At 48.2% G+C, this 16,659-nt stretch overlaps 1 protein-coding gene across 8 annotated transcripts in view; it reads left to right on the forward strand.

Annotated features, from left to right (window-relative positions):
* The window catches only part of NUP214 (nucleoporin 214), an 87,041-nt gene that overhangs the window by 61,224 nt on the left and 9,158 nt on the right, over nt 1-16,659 (forward strand). For 5 of the 8 annotated variants that reach the window (XM_081897047.1, XM_081897044.1, XM_081897045.1 and 2 more), the window contains 6 exons: nt 2,346-2,454; nt 4,812-4,873; nt 5,784-7,538; nt 9,872-9,942; nt 11,568-11,724; nt 15,073-15,225. In XM_081897047.1, the coding sequence (XP_081753173.1) occupies nt 2,346-2,454; nt 4,812-4,873; nt 5,784-7,538; nt 9,872-9,942; nt 11,568-11,724; nt 15,073-15,225 (2,307 nt within the window). Of the gene's footprint in view, nt 1-2,345; nt 2,455-4,811; nt 4,874-5,783; nt 7,539-9,871; nt 9,943-11,567; nt 11,725-15,072; nt 15,226-15,735; nt 15,905-16,659 lie in introns of those variants that run through there. The other 3 variants (XM_081897051.1, XM_081897046.1, XM_081897048.1) reach the window with 3 other exon arrangements.

A 16,659-nucleotide genomic window follows, 5' to 3' on the forward strand; every position in this document is an offset into this window, starting at 1 on the left:
TCAATGTACCCAAGTCAGTCATGTCCCATCTTTTTCAGTGGGTCCACTCTGAGTAGGACTAACATTGGGTACTGCCAGCCAACAAGATCTGAAGTGGCAATTACTGACTAGGAGCAAGAACTTAGGGATGTGGTGGCATAAGCTCAATGAAGACATCAGCCACCAGGGTGTAGTAGCCATTGAAAGGGCTGGTTCCAGGATCTTTAGAAACAGGATTAGGGATGAAACTGACAGTGTTGTAATGTCATTATACAAATCAGTGGTGCAACCACCAACAGGAATCATGTGTACAGTTCTGGGCATTCAAGTCTGCTGTGCAGGGATTGTGACTTTTTGGCTACATAAATAGGTAATGACACTTAAAACCTGAAATGCTGGGGTGAAGATTTATTTATTTTTAAGTCTTTCTGGATCCAATTTCATCCAGCCTTCTTTCTCCAGTGGAGCTCAGTCAGGTGCTTCTGTGAGGCTCACAAGTGGAACGTGAAAGCAACAGACCTCATCCCCCATCAGAAATGACATTTTTATTTTAACAAATAGTACAGATTTAAATCATGAGCAAGCTGGAAATGTTGGGTATTGAATCCTACAGCACTTTCCTTGCCTTTTAAAATAATTATGGTTATTGTTTTTTAAAAATATATTTTCGTTGTTTACAGCACTAGTCCTACTCAAGAGTAGGCCCACTAAAACTACTGGACCCAAGTTAATCATGCCCCTTAATTTCAGTGGGTCTGCTCTCAGCATGCCCCTTTCTTTGGAATTTTAACAGAAATATATTGCTGTATAAACACATCAATATAAGCAGTCCCAAAACGAAATTGAGTAAGTGTAAGCATATGTTCATGGCAGTGAGATCCTTGAGCCGCTGAGTGATAAACTATTCATCTTTCCAGCCTTGCAGTGTAAGTCTCTTAGCCAATGCAAGAGTTTGCAGAACCCACTCTTGCCGCATTTTGAACATTTGTTGTTATGGTGACAATTTCGAGAGATGTTTGTCCAAGGTCTCTTGAAAGCTTTTGTATGCAGTTAAATAAATAAATAAAAATACACAGTGCTATTACCTCTTGGGAGGTAGTGGCTGTCAGCCTCCCTGTTCATCACCCCTCCTTCCAGTGCATACGCAATCCAGACTGATTCTTGCTTTGGTTAGGTAACCCCTCAAACTGAAATCATTTTTATTACCGGCATTGGCAATACCTTCTTGTCGTGCAAGGAAGGAACCTGCAAACAGCCCTGAAAAAGGGGGTTGGTGCGATTCTGGGGTGGGGTGTGTGGGGATTCAGGCCAAACACTGTTAGCAACCCGGAATTGGAAACCATGGTCAGACCATGTTTTTCAGTTCTGAAGGCTGGTTACGGTTTATGTGAATTTAGGAGTTGGGAACATATGAGCCAGGTTGCTGGATCAGGCCAAAGGGTGGGGGTGGGGCATCTAGTCCAGCATCCTTTCCCTACAGTGGCCAACCTGGTATTCACAAGCATGCTGACTCTGACAAGAGAGGGTAGAGCATAGGTTTTGTGACTGGTGTCACTGATAGCCTTATCTATGAACCTTCCTCCCTGCAAGGGATACATTTGTTTGTGGGGTAATCCATCAAGGGTTCCATGCGGGGGGTGGGGGCAGGAGAGAAGGCATTGGGCCAGGACCATAGCCAAATTTGGGGCAGAGCCACACCATCCTTTCTCTCACCACGCCAACATTCGTTCATTCTGTTTCCCATATACTGTTTATTGATTCATTCATTGATTCATTCCTTCTCCTTCTCCCTTCTCCCCTCTTCTCACAACACTTCACACCATTCATGCATTCACCCCCTTTATAACTTCTCTAAAGTATTGTCTCTCACACATGAATACATGTTCATATTTCCAGTGGGGATGGAGTTGGAGTGGTGCAAAGGCTTGCTAAGCTGATACATTTATGGAAAGCTGCTTGATCTGCTTATTGGAGCTCAGTCATATAATCTCTCCCTCTGCCCCCACCCACTCAGTGCCAGTTTTCAGAGCTCTCTGCCCAGAATTTGTTGTCTTAGGCTAGAGTGTTACTAGTTCCTCTATCATTACTTGTCTTGAGGAAAGGGAGAGGGCTTCTTATGGCCCATTCCAGCTTGGGAGGTAACACAGCAAGTCCCAGGAAGAGCCCATAACTCAGTGGCAGAGCATGTGCTTTGCACGCAGAATGTCCCTGCTTCATCTTAAAATAATTGGATGAAAGGTGGGGTATAAAACATAGTAACTCAAAAAGACTTGTCCCGGGAAAGCTGACAGTGCAATGTCTCTCCCCCTCTCCCTCCCCTCTATCTATGGTGTGTGTATAACTCTGTGCTGTGTTTACAATCCCAGGGCAAGGCCCTCAGAAGATATCAGCATCCGTGACTTCTGCTGCTGCTGCTGCACCCACTCCATCAACAGTTGCCCAGTTCAACAAAGCGTTCACATTTACCACCTCTGTGTATGTATGGCCGTCTTTCTGTTTCCGTTTCTTTGATGTCCCTTGGTAGCACTAATGTTACCAACAGCAAGGCACGTGATCACTTTTCAGAGGGTCGGTGTAATGCGGTGGTTATATTCCTGAGAGGTGTGTTAGGCTGAGCGATGAAGGCCACCCTGGCCTCTTAGTTCGAGTCTTGGTTAGAGCAGCCGTGGCCAAGGTGGTGTCCTCTAGCTGTTTGGGATTAGAGCTCCCATCAGCCCCATGCTGGTAGGAGTTGTAGTCCAAAACAGGTGGAGAGCACCTGGTTGGTAAAAGGCTGCATTTGACTATTACAGGGGTGGCCAACTCCCAAGAGACTGCAATCTACTCACAGAGTTAAAAACTGGCAGTGATCTACCCCCTTTTGGGGGGTTCAGGTCAAAGTTGTTGAGTTTTTTCATGGAGGAGGTTAAATGTTGAGCTTTTTTAAGGGGAGCCACGGTTGTTCAGCTTCTTTGTGGGGAGCCAATGATCTACCAGTGATCTACCACAAACACCCAGTGATCTACCGGTAGATCACAATCTATCTGTTGGACATGCCTGGACTGTTAGATTGAGGACCCGGGGAATAACCTTCGGTACTACCTTGCAGGATTGTTGTGAGATTAAAACAGGAGAGTCATTGCTGTCACCTTGAGCTCCACGGAGCAAACATGGGGTGCAAGACCGGAGCCCTCACCCTACTTGGGAATAAACACAATGAAATCCAGTGCTTCAGAATAGGCATGGCCAGGTTTGCAGCCTATGTACACTGCGTGGGAGGTGGAGATGAAGCTCAAGTGAACTGTTGTAGGGGAGGGTACAACAACCTGCCTTCTATCCTGGTTTGGCTGCCCTTGGCTCTTGTTGACAAGGGTTCAGAAGAACACAAAAACCCCACAAACACACAACCTTCTATCTCATTACCAGCCACCACCAGAATTCTTGGCAATATTTGTAAGCTGATTTCTCTGTGATGGCACTAGCCCGAACGATAGTCCTTTTGCTAGGACAGAAATTGTATGTCTCACAGTGTTTTGGTCAACTTGTCAGTAGCCACTGGTGTGCGTTGAGACTGGTGGGTTTGGGAGGTCAGGAGCCCAACAGCAGGCAGCACCAGAGCCAATGACAGGCAGAGCCAGCTAAGTCCTCCCAGCTGAGTTCTGCAAGGGGCAACGCTGATTTGATTTGATTTATTGTATTTCTATGCCGCTTTCCATTCAAATGAATCCCAAAGTGGCTTACAAACAATAAACAACAATAACAGAACACAGGTGGGGGCTGATTGAAGTCAGTAGGGCAGTGCCTCATTTGCCCAGGCTAGTCTCCCCTGCAACCTGCAGCACTGGATATATAAAATAAAATATAAAATCAAAAGCATTCATGCAGATCCAGGCACAGAAACTGAAATGCAGCCATGGAGGGGCTGAATTTGAGAGCATGGAAGCTGGAAAAGATGCAGTGGCCCAGTTAGCCATAACGTAGCTTTTATGGCTTGGGAGGGAAAGCCTGTAATCTATACTCATGGAGGTGACTAAATCGTCCTTTTGCCATCTGGAGGCTTCAGTTGCATAAGCAGTCACATGGAGAAGGTCGCCATGGGGTAGGCAGTTCTCATTCCATCACATTATAATCAGACCTGGGGAACAACCATTTAGATCAGGGTTGCGGTTGCTGAACTACAATTCCCACCAGCCTTTGCAGCCAGCATGGCCAATAGCCAGGGATGATCGGAATTATAGTTCAGCAAAATCCTCTCCCACGCCTGATTCAGATGGGAAGGGGTCACGGAGGATTAGGAACCCAGGCTCCCATGTGTGAATTAGGAGAAGCTGAAATTCTGCACTGTGCATGTGTTCTGCAAATTAAGTAACCATGCACATGTTTAATTTATATATGGGGGGTCGTTCAGCGAACACTTTCATCTTGTCATGCAGTTCAGGTAGAATAGCTCATCATCTCATTGCTTTTAGGGGAAAGCCTGTGTAATGAAAACCTGAAAATAAATGGAGAGAAAGGTGGCACAGTTGTTAAACAGGACTCTCTTTTTAAGAAATTATTATGATGGCTAGATCTGTTTGGCCACTCACTGACGCATACTTGGGTGGCATATATAGCCACAAAAAAACAAAAAGCAACACAGTGTTAAATAGACAATGCATAGTGCAGGTAGGTAGTGAACTATTGGCATCCTACCAAACTATACTTCCCATTAGTGAGAGCCATGATGTTTAACTGGAACAAATATGTAGTGTATACACGTGTACCGTCTTCCCTCCCCGCCCCCTGCAAACCTTCTGCTTCCCTTCTTGAAAAGGCCAAATATTGTACATTAGTGTTTTTGTTTTGTCTTCTAGACCTGAAGCTAACCTTGATGCAATCCTCACCTCTCTTGCAACATCTGTCCCTCCAGTAGAAGGTGAGTTTTTGTTTTAAAATGGGGTGTGCATTTTGAAGAGAATGTGGCCCTCAGGCTGGGGGGGGTGGACTTCTCTAGTCCTGCTGGTACAGCCACAACTCCATCCTTCTCTAATCCAGGGATAAGGAACCTTTAGCCCTCCAGATGTTGCTGAACCACAGGTCCCATCAGCCCAGCAAGCATGTCCATAGCAGTCAGGGATGATAAAGCTCAACAGCATCTGATGGCCTTTTTCTTAACTGGGTATGCTGGAGGTTGAACCTAGGCTCTTCTGCATTCAAAGAATATGCTCTACCTCTAAGCTCTGCCACTAAACATATACCTCCCTGGATATATGCAGTAGGAAAGGAGTGTTGTTTAGTCGTTTAGTCATTTCCTACTCTTCATGACCCCATGGACCAGAGCACGCCAGGCACTCCTGTCTTCAGGAAAGGAGTAAACAGAACAACAAATGTTTCAAGAGATTGGGAATACCTGGTTGACTTGATCTATAGCTGCAGTTTGCCAGAAGTTGGTGACTGGTTTATGTAACAGACTGTGGAACTGATGGTCTGGAAGAGGAGGGGGGAAAGGTTTTTGAGGTTAAACCAAACAATACACAACTCAACAAACTAAGCAGAGGGACATAGGAAGCTGCCTTTGATTGAGTTGAGCTGTTAGGGTCCACCTAGCATGGTATTGTCTGCACTGAGTGGCAGTGACTCTCCAGTGATTGAGGCAGAGTTTCTCCCAGCCCTGCCTGGTGATGCTGATTGGGATTGAACCTAGGACCTTCTGCAGGCAAAACAGGTGATCTACCTCTGAGATATGAATTCCAGGGTTTATGCTGCTTTGGAGCTGGGTGGTAGTGATCAGTGAACCTTACCTTTGAAATTTATTTGCTTTGTGTCTTTCTCTTGTGCCTTGGCAGCAATACCTTCTCCTCCAAAACAGCTGAGCCAGCCTGATGCCTTTCCCCTTGGCGGGAACGTGAAATTTGGAACCCCTCTGGAGAGCTCTTTCGCTTTTGGGTCCGCAAAACCGTCCAGTCTTCCAGGAGTCCCCATGACAAGCAGTGGCTCAGGAGATCCAAGCCCGGCAAACAGCCAGGTGACCTCAGCCCCTGTGGCCTCCGTCCCTTTCTCAACCTCTGGGAAACTGGAAGGGCTTCCATTAAAACAAGGAGATCACCTCTTCCAGGGCACCGCTGCTGGGGAGACCCTTGGGAGTTTCTCTGGGTTAAGAGTCGGTCAAGCTGATGAGAATTCCAAGGCTGCCACTACCAAACAGCCTCCACCTGTTAATGCCACAGGAGGACAGCAAGCAAAAGCGAGCACAATACCTTCTGGGTTTACTCTTGGAAGCTCTTTGCAGGTCAGCAAATCAACAGAGGTGGCTGCCTCTGTGATGACAACCAGCTTAACATCAACGTCTGGCAGCACCATCTTCAGCAATGTCCAATTGGTCAACACAGGGTCTCCTGCTCTCTTTGGAGCGCCCGCAGGAGGTGCCAAGTCAACTTTTGCACTTGGGATTCAGCCAGCAAATGCCGCAGCACCAACACCCTCTTCTGCACCGGCGGCAAACGCTACTCTGTCATTCGGAAGTCTGTTGAGTTCAGCTCCAACTACTGTGGGCACCACACCAACTGGTAAAGGAGAGGAAGATGGCAGAACCTCCCCAGGCCCTGAAAAGCTGCCTCAGAGTGATGCCAGCAAGCTTGGAACAATGCAGCTGCTGCCCCAGCCCCAGGTCCATACTCCAGAACCTCCTCGAGATCCTCCTGCTCTGGCCACACCTTCGTTGGAAGAGGTGGATGCAATCAGTCTTGCTGTGGCAGCAGCGGGAACAGTAGCACCTGCCAAAGAAGCCGTTCCCGCCACTTCTCCTACTGATTCAAAGACTGAGGTGGTTTCTGCGGCAACATCTCTGGACCAGCACACTCCAGCAACCTTGCCTTCAGCAAGCATGGCCTCTCAGCCTGCTGAAGTGACCAGAGCGCTTCCAGCTTCCTGTAGCCCAAGTGCGTCCATCCAGGCCCCGGCCACTGGCACCTCTGCGTTCACAGCCAATGTCTCAGCCCCTTCTGTGTTTGCACAGCCCCCTGCCACCTGCTCTTCTGGCTCAGCCTTCAGCCAACCTGCAATTGAGGCATTGGTGACCCCTCCCATGCCCCCCATCTTCAGCCAGCTCTCTGCAGCGCCGCCTTCTCCATTTAACCAACCCCCTGCCACCCCGCCACCATCCACCTCCACCATCACCACACAGGCAGCAACTTCCGGGTTCAGTACATCAGCTTTTGGTGGTGCCACCACCTCCACAGGCTTTGCTCAGCCAGCCTTTGGCCAAGCCCCCACCTTCGGCCAGCCAGCCAGCACATCCAGTGGGTTCACCTTCAACCAGGCAGCCTTCGGGGCTGCTCCTGCATTTGGGCAGATGGCTTCTACCACCACCCCTGCATCCAGCAGTGGGAGCGTCTTCGGGGCACCATCCAGCACAAGCACCACCAGCTCCTTCACTTTTGGACAGCCTACGGCCACTGCAGGCACCAGCCTCTTTGGCCAAAGCAGCACCCCTGCTTTTGGGCAGAGCTCCAGCTTCGGGCAGGGGGCATCCATCTTTGGGGGTGCAGCCGCTGCCACCACCCCAACATCCTCAGCTGGATTCAGTTTCTGTCAAGCTTCAGGTAAGAAGGCATGTGCAGGGACCAAGGGGTAATGGGTTAAGCGGGAGAGGAAAGAGCCATAGCTCAGTGGCAGAGGGACTGCCTTGCATGCAGAAGGTCTCAGCTTCAGTACCTACAGTCTCCATGTTGGGTCAGGAGAGACGATGAGACTCGGTGTGGACAATACTGAGCTGGTTGAACCCAGTGCCCTGGCTCAGTTATAAGACAGTATCCTATGGTTCTGTTCAATTCAGCCCTTCATTCAGATCCATGAGGACTAGAATCTTGCTTTATTTTTTAAGGGAAAGGTCCATGACTCATTGGTGAAACATCTGCTTTGCATGCAGAAGGTCCCAGGTTCATTCCCCAGCAGCATCTCCAGGGCTGGCTGAGAAAGACTTTCTGCCTGAAACCCCGGAGAGCCGCTGCCAGTCAGTGTAGACAATACTGAGCTTGAAAGACCAGTGATCTGACTTCAAATAAGACAGCTTCTGGTGTTCTTCCTGTGTTCCCATGAGGTGTTCTGTGGCACCTTAAGTGGTATCCCACCAAATTTTAAAGGTGACTTTAAAAACCTCAAGTTTTCAGAAGAAATATCAATGATCTGAGACATTTTTGGTTTTCTCACTGAAAGAATTGGAAATGCAGTTCCTGCTGGAGGCCCCTGTAATGTACAGGAAAGGTGATGGGGGGAGCCCAGGGCATGATCCATCAAGACATTCCACTCCCCAGAAGCACAGCAGGAGGATGGGGCGAAGGGAGCTCTCCCCATGGATCACAGTGCCCAAAGGTGGAAAACTAATTAGGTTTCAATATACAAGATGCACATTTAAGAAAGAACACCCCCCCGCCCTGCTAATTACCAGGACAAAATATTTTAAAAGGCATAAGTGAGCCCTGCCTACAGGAAAGGGGCCTTAATTACAGGAAAGTGCCTTAGTTTTGATGGCAGGGTATGCATTTTGAAGTGAGCAGGGGAATTCTTTTTAATACAAACACCTCATTATCTTTTCATGGGAACAGGTGATTAACACAGCTCCAGATCCTTCTTGCACAAAGGAAATCTGAGTCCTCGGCTGGGACTCATTTAGCAGTTGCTGCCATTTTGAGATGTATTTAATGGAAATCCAGGCCTTTTTCATTCCTTCAAGATTTTAGAACCTCAGCATTGCTCAGTATTTTTGCTTTTTTTGGAGAAAAGGAGAGGTGATGGGAGTTGAAGCTTATTCATGTACAGGGGGCACCACGTTGCCTATCCTGGCGTAATGTAATATGTTGAGGCCATGCTGTACTTATCACTAAGCCCACAATTAAAACCATTTTGCATAGCAATCAAGGCCAGCAAGAGCACTGCAATAGGGGGCGTCCAGATGACATCACTAAATGTAGGAAGCTATCATATATTGATCAGGTGATCAGTGGTGTCCACATGGGCTGGCAACAGCTCTCCCGCATCTTAGGCCAAGGGAGTCTTTCCCAGTCCTTCCCAGAGATACGGCTGGGGATTGAACCTGGATCCTTCTGCATGCAAAGCAGGTGCTCAACCCCACTGAGCTATGGCACAGTCCTCCTCTCTCCTCCCCACTTCTTCTCAAAAGACCTGGGCAAAGAGGTACATTTTTGTGAAAAATTATACAAGGAGGGGGCCACACTCAACTCGTAAGGGGGGATGTTCCATAGCCTGCCGCACATCAATGCACCTCCTACAAACTTGACATGGCAGTGGCATTTCTAGCAAGGCCTCCTCATTCCGCACATGCAAGTCTATATTCTATGGTCTCCTTCACTGACTTGTTCTCCTCTAGACACTTTGGATTGTATCTCCCAGTTAACCTGGCTTTTTGGACTACAACTCCCATCAGCCTCAGCTAGCACAATCCAGTGGTTCCCAAAGTCTTTCAGGCCACTTCCCCCTAGGTTCCATAAACTCATCCCCAGTGCTCCCTACCCTATGAAAAGCATTATTCAAAATTTGCATGATTCACCAAGGGCAATGAAAACACAGTGCAATTCAAAACACTGTGTTAATCAATGGCGGAGTTATTCAAAAGACAATTAAATATATTTAGGTTAGTTAATTCAACAGAATTGATGAACTTGATCCAGTGATAACATCTTCCCACTTTGGCAACCCTTAGCCTGGACAAAGGGACAGGCTTGGCAAGCTTGCTCTCATGCATTCTAACCCAGACACAGGATCCCAATACTTGGAAGGGACTCCTGGCATCATCCAGACTGACCCCTCCCCTCAAACTCATATCTTTGGTTCTAGTCCAGCAGTCCTCATTTGTCTTGTGTCTAAATGCTGACTTTTTCTCCCTGCCCTCTTTTCTTTCTTTTTCTCCCATGTCCAGCATTTGGCTCCAGCAGCCCAGGCCCTGTGTTTGGGCAAGCAACCAACACCAGCGGGAACCTCTTTGGCCAGGTAATCTTTCCTGAACTTATTGTCACGCTTCTTCATGGGCAAAAAAAACCCTGTGCTTGGTTCTGGTGGGAAGAGCAGGGGAATCCCCCTTAAGGGTTTATATTTTCCAAGACTATAGATCAGGAATAGTCAATGTTTTGCCCTCTGGATGCTGCTTGTCTCCTGCCTCCCATCATCCCTGATCACTGGCCATCCTGGCCGGGGCTGCTAGAAGCTGGAATCCAACAACATTCGGGAGGGCACTGCCTTGCTTCATCCTGCCGTAGATTTGCATTGTGGTCGATTCAGGCACATGCAAGGAAGTGCTTCATACAGTGCAGAGCAATTTGAGTTGAGGATACCTTGAAAACCATATGAGCGTTTATATCCTGACCATGAAAAAATGCCTGTGCTCTGCCTTCACTGTTTGAAGCAGTGATGTTGCTGAACACCAGTTTTGGGGAACCCCAGGAAGGAGAGAGTTGCTCCTTTTGCTTAGGTCCTGCTTGTGGGTTTCTCATTGGGGCAACTGGGTGGCCACTGTGAGAACAGGCTGCTGCACAAGATGGGCCACTGGCTGATCCAGCAGGCTTTCCTTATCATCTTCAATCTGTTCCCCAAAATCCAATCTCCCATCTTGCAGAAACTGATTGGCTGGCTCCTATCTTGCCTCCCTCCCCACCTCGCCCACTTTGCTAAACACAGGATTCAGATTCTTTCCCCTAGAAAAGATGGCTCCTGTGTGCTTAGCAGAGTAGGGGGAGGAAGAGCCTAGAAGATGGAAGGAAATACATTGTCCTTCACAGCTTGCGAGTATTCAGATGTCTATAGCCCACCGCAATTCCCCAGAGGTACAGATGAAGTTGAACACATTATCTACTTAATACTTGCTTTCTAAACTCATGGCTGTCCCATCCCATTCATCTGTCAGGTTAGCAGATAATACTAAGCAGTAACTCTTTCGTGGTGGTACCTAAACCCTGGAATCTGTTTCCAGCTTCAGGACAGTCAGTCCTAGAGAATGACCCTTTTAAATAAGGTGTCAAAACTTTTCAGGGATGTTTTCATGTGCATGTGTGTGTGTGTGTGTTTTATCTTCTTCTGTTGCTGTTGTGATTTAAAAAATAATAATTGTGACTTTCTTTTCCTTTAATTGTAGTCCACTTCAACAAATAACTTTTGAAAATCAAGCTATATACATTTCGCCAATTTTTTTGTATGTAAAAGCAGTATATAAGTACAGTCATACCTCTAGTTGTGTTCGCTTCATGTTGCGGATTTTTGGGTTGTGAACACGGCATACCTGGAACTTCCAGGTTTTGCCACACGCGCAGAAGCGTTCTGTGTGCTTTGCGCATGCGCAGAAGGGCTCTATCATGCTCCGTGCTTGCGCAGAAGCACCGCTCTAGTTGCGGACTTTTCAGGGTGCAAATGCCACCCCGGAACGGATTATGTTCGCAACTAGAGATACCACTGTATCTAAAATATAAAGTCAGAGAATTTGCAAGCCCACTAACACTTTTTGGATCCTAGCCCAAGTCTGCAAGGGTGCTTGTAGAATGCCTCTAGTCCTCATGGAATCCGGCCCCTGTGTACCTGCGAGCCAGTGAAAACAATTCTCCCCCACTTTTTGTTCCTCCTTACAGCAGACTTCGTCTGGCGGGGGTCTCTTTGGGTCCGGAAGCAGCGGCGGGAGAGGTGGTGGTTTCTTCAGTGGCCTAGGAGGAAAGCCAAGCCATGAGGCAGCAAATAAGAACCCTTTCAGCGCCAGCGGTGGGGGATTTGGTTCCTCGGCCACCCAGAGTAAGTATCGCCAAGTCTTGCGTGTTCAGTGTCATAGCTACTCCATCTTTGTTCCTCAGAACTGGCTGATTCACACAGGGTGTTCTCCCCCCCTCCCCCAATGCTGGAAGGCCTGCATCACCCATGTGTCATCACCTTATGTGAATGACCTATGCCGTGTAGAACTTCCCCCTCAGTGGAGCACTTTATGAATTAAATCTGTTTGCACTGGCAGTGGAAGCAAGGAAGCAAGTGATCAACTGGTGTGGACCAGGGACCTAATTTCTAGGCCATGGGTCGGCAAACTAAGGTCCGTGGGCCGGATCAGGCCCAATTGCCTTCTGGATCCGGCCTGCGGACGATCCAGGGATCACCGCATAGATCGCCAGCACGTGCGTGTTCTTTTCCTCTCCCTTTCCTTCACATGGTGGCGGCAGCGCCTCCTCCCTCCCTCCCTCCTCCTGGCTTCTCCCCGCCCTGCCTAGAGGAGGAAGGGGGCTGGGCTTTGTTGGTGCCAGCAGCAGCAGCGCTTGACTGGCTGCCATTTTAAGCTGCCCCTCTTTGGAGCCCTTTCGCACACTGCTCATCGTCCCTTTGCTGCCACCAGCCCCTGCCGCTCGCAAGACACAGGTAAGCAGCCACTGGGGCTCGTGGTGCTCTTGCATCATTCTACCCCCAATATAGTCTGGCCCCCCACAAGGTCTGAGGGACAGTGGACTGGCCCCCTGCTGAAGAATTTTGCTGACCCCTTTTCGAGGCCAACCAGAATCTTTTGGCTTTCACAGTAGCAACAAAGCCCAGGGTGAGGATGGGAATGGATTTTGGAAGTGACAGTGGTGGGGAGATCAAGTCTGCTTGGCAGCCAACCATTAGTTACAGAGCTCCTGGGTTTTTTATTTCAAATCTTGGTTCACATGGGCTCAGTTCAGTGTCCCTATAAGCAGCTTAGGACCCATGTACCACTTAGGTGTCTCTTAACACATAAACCTGCTTTTGTATTGAATTTCTGCACCGGAGGCCCTTCTCTGGGCCCCTCTCCTGCTGGAAGTGAGATAGGTCCTGTCAGGCCTTTTAGAGGTGTTTTAACTTTTGTGTTAAGTTGTGTTTCCATTTCTGTTTTGCCAAAGGCCCCATTCTCACCATACACTTAAAGCACTATGGTCCCACTTTGAACAGTCATGGCTTCCCCCAAAGAATTCTGGGAACTGTAGTTTGTTCAGAGTGCTGAGAGTTGTTAGGAGACTTCTGCCCCACCTCACAGAGCTACAGTTCCCACAGTTCCCTGGGAAGAAAGATTGATTGTAAAAACCACTCCAGGAGGGGAAGAAGGGTCACTTAACAACCCTCAGCACTCTTAACTCTCCCACGTCCCCACCCCACCCCACCCCTACTTCACACCCTCCTTGAGTGTGTTTGCCTGGTTGCAATGTGTCCTTGAACTCTGATCATGCCTCTTGCTTGCCTGATGGAGGACAGAAAGGAGTGTGTGTATGTGAAGGTGTGTAGAAACTAGCCTACTGTACAAAGGCAGAATTGCCGTTAGTTGCTCCACCCACATTTGCCACTGGCCCTGCTATGTGGCCCTAGGTAGGTTGTCCAGAAAGGAAAGTAGCCCTTGGTCTGAAAAAGGTTCCCCTCCCTGATTTAGCTCCAATGCATACTAAGGCTTTTTAATGTAGTGGTGTCAGTATTTTGGAACCTTGTTCCTATTGAAATGAGATGAGCACCTACAGTTTTGACATTCTGTCACCTGCTGAAAATGCTTTTCTGCCACTGAGCACTTTCAGGACATTAATTTGATTCAGCAGCAGTCATTCTTTACTGCATTATGATCAGCCAACTATAGGGGGTGGAAAGGGCTTTATTCTCAGTATTTGTACGCAGGGGGTTGGGCCCCGCCAGTGTTGAGCAGGCCGCCATTCCCTGCCACCCGCCGCCACCGGGAGAGCACTCATGTGCTGGGTGGGGCCGGGACGTGTGGAGAGTGGAAATTGCCCTCTGTGTATGTTATACCCTGCTGCTGCCAGGCGGGCAGGGGCAGGTCGTGCAAAGGGGCGTATAATGTCACGCACCGCCGCGCCCCCTCAATGCAGGGGGCAAGTTGGCACCCCAATTGTATAATGTAATTATTTTGTACACCACCAAGATATTTTTCTTATGAGTTGATGGTTTGTTAATATTCTATAATAATAATAATAATAATAATAATAATAATAATAATAATAATAATAATAATGGTGTCACTCTGATAAGTTTTCTAATCCAAATTAATGTAGTGAATAATCCATATATACTCTCTCTCTCTCTCTCTCTCTCTCTCTCTCTCTCTCTCTCTCACACACACACACACACACACACACACGACCTTACACATACACACAAACACACAATTAATAAAGGGGGCTGGGTTCAGAAAGAAGCTGCAGTCTTGAGCCCAATCCCCTAAATCTTAAGGACAAAGAGGTCTAGGAACATACACATGTGCCTTATCCTTGAGTGGTAAAGAGAAGTTTCCACACACTCACAACACTAGAACTCCTTTGAACTTTCCTGGGCCCTGAGGTTTGCAAGAGGATTCTGATTCTGAAGATCAGTGAGGCTTTCACTTCTGTGAGACATAACTAGACATGGATGTAGAGGCACTTTGAGAAGAAAGGCTTTATACTCTCTCTTTGTGCACATTATAGTGCATCTGCCGCGCTGCATTTGCTGAAAATGCAGGGAACAAGTAGCATTGGTGTCCTGAATCCATAATGGGGGGGGGGCTGCATTTGTAGCCCTTTTGCTCAACCCATCAGGGAGACAGGCCCAATTGGGCCTTCCAGTGATAGCAGTGGGGCTGCTCCCAAAACCCTCTGCTTCAGGGCCTCCTGTGGACAGCTGCTGGCAGGGGTTCCAGTATCCAGCCTACTTCCTGCCTGCCCACACTTTTGTCAGGCAGAATGAAAAGAGACCAGCAGAAACCCCAACCTGGTGGAAAAGTGGTTTGGGTTACAGCCATAACCCAACAGACTGGAAGCCTATGGGGCTCCAACTCCCATCAGCCCTTAGCTGATAATCCCCAGAACATAACCCCCATGTAAGTTGCAGGCTTACTGTATTTCTCTGTTATAATATTTTGCTGCTTATTACATGTGACTTTGATTCCTAGCATGATAAGGTGGTAAATTTTTCATTGATGGCTATCAATAGATGGTTGTCATTTAAAATCTTTTCTCCTGCTCTTCATAGAGGGGTCACACCTCCCTTTTCTGTGGTGTCATGATGCTCAGTATTCACATTTTAAGATGGGCAGTTTGATACACTTTTGGGGGGAGGCGGGCCTTTTTCTGGTATGTAAGAAAAGACTCTCGTTTCTCCCTGCCCCAGATACATCAAGCCTTTTTGGAAACAGCGGTGCCAAGACCTTTGGATTTGGCACCACCGCCTCCTTTGGCGAGCAGAAGCCGATGGGCACATTCAGCTCTGGTGGAGGGAGCGTGGCATCTCAAGGCTTTGGGTTCTCCAGCCCGACTAAAGCAGGTATTAGTTTGTCTATTGTTTCTTCTTGTGAACATAGGAAGCTGCCTTCCGCCAAGTCAGACCCTTTGGTCCATCTGCCCCAGTAGAGTCGGTGCTGACTGGCAGAAATGGCCCTTCTCCCAGGGTTTAAGGCAGGGGACATTCCCAGCTCTACCTAGAGATGCTAGGGATTGAACCTGGGACCTTCTGCATGTAGAGTGGATGCTCTACAACCAAGCTTTCCCCACTATAGGGAGAAATGGGGAGAACTTGTTCTTCTAGCATGGGGAAGATCCTCCTCCCTTTTGAACAACAGTTACATCAGATCTTGCGTTCTAGGCCAACTTACACATCACCACATAGGGGACATTGGCTTTGAGTTTTCTTGTGGGTTTTCCCTTGTGGCTTCCGGTTGGGCCTTGAGGGAACCTGATACAGGGCAAGATGAGCCACTTGCCTGATACAGCAGCCAGACACTTCTGATGCTCTCCTGTTCTCCCTTCCACTTTTCGCTTCTTTCTTCTTTTCAAGGCTCAGATTGGCAGCCGAACAGAAAATTGTGCAGCCAGGAGGTGCAAAGGGTGTGATTCCAGAGCGTGTTGAGAGGAAAAGAGAACAACTGAGAGGCAGTGAGGGGAGAGAAAGCGGGGTGCTGCAGGAGTCAGGGGAGAAAGTGGAGTCAGACACATTCACAGAGGGAGGGAGGAGGCAACCATGTACACAAGTGTTGATTATGGAAAAACAGGTCTTCTTCCTTTTTATGGGTCTTTCCCCACCACTGTTGTCATCAAATTGTAGATCATGTATTTCTCTAGATATGTAGTGAACTGACCCAAGAGGATGGTGGGGAGAAGCAACCATAGAGGATGGTGCCCTCAATACTATATCAGTGTTCCCACAGGGTCCAAAAGGATGAGTGGCCCTTGTATGTTTTGACTTTTGACGGTTGTGCTTATGTCCTGCTTTCAGGCTTCCTTTTGGGTCATCTGGTTGACCACTGTGAGAATAGGATGGTGGATTTAGATGGGCCTTTGGCCTAATCCAGCAGCCAGGCTCTTCTTAAATTCATATCAGGGTGCTCTGCAGGCTCGGACCAGGAGCTCTGTAGGTCAGGTGCTGGTTCCCTGTGCCACTGGTACTGGTGGATGGCAGAAAGGAAATGACCACAGCTCAGTGGCTGAGCACCTGCTTTGCATGCCGCAGGTCCCCTTACGGTAGAACATGATATATAGTGCTATCGGAGGCAGCTTGACTCTGAATACTTGTTGCTGAGAATTGCAAGAGGGGAGAGGAGGGAAGCTTCTCACTGGGGCATCTGGTTGGCCACAGTGAGAACAGGATATTGGGCCAGCTAGACTTATGGCCTGGTGCAGCAACCAGGCTCTTCTTATGTTCTTAACTTGCAATACATGTGTTGGTTCCCACGAAACTTGGAGGACACGGGTAAAACCCAAT

Source organism: Podarcis melisellensis (assembly GCF_964234715.1).
Source record: "Podarcis melisellensis genome assembly, chromosome: Z".
Lineage (NCBI taxonomy): Eukaryota > Metazoa > Chordata > Lepidosauria > Squamata > Lacertidae > Podarcis > Podarcis melisellensis.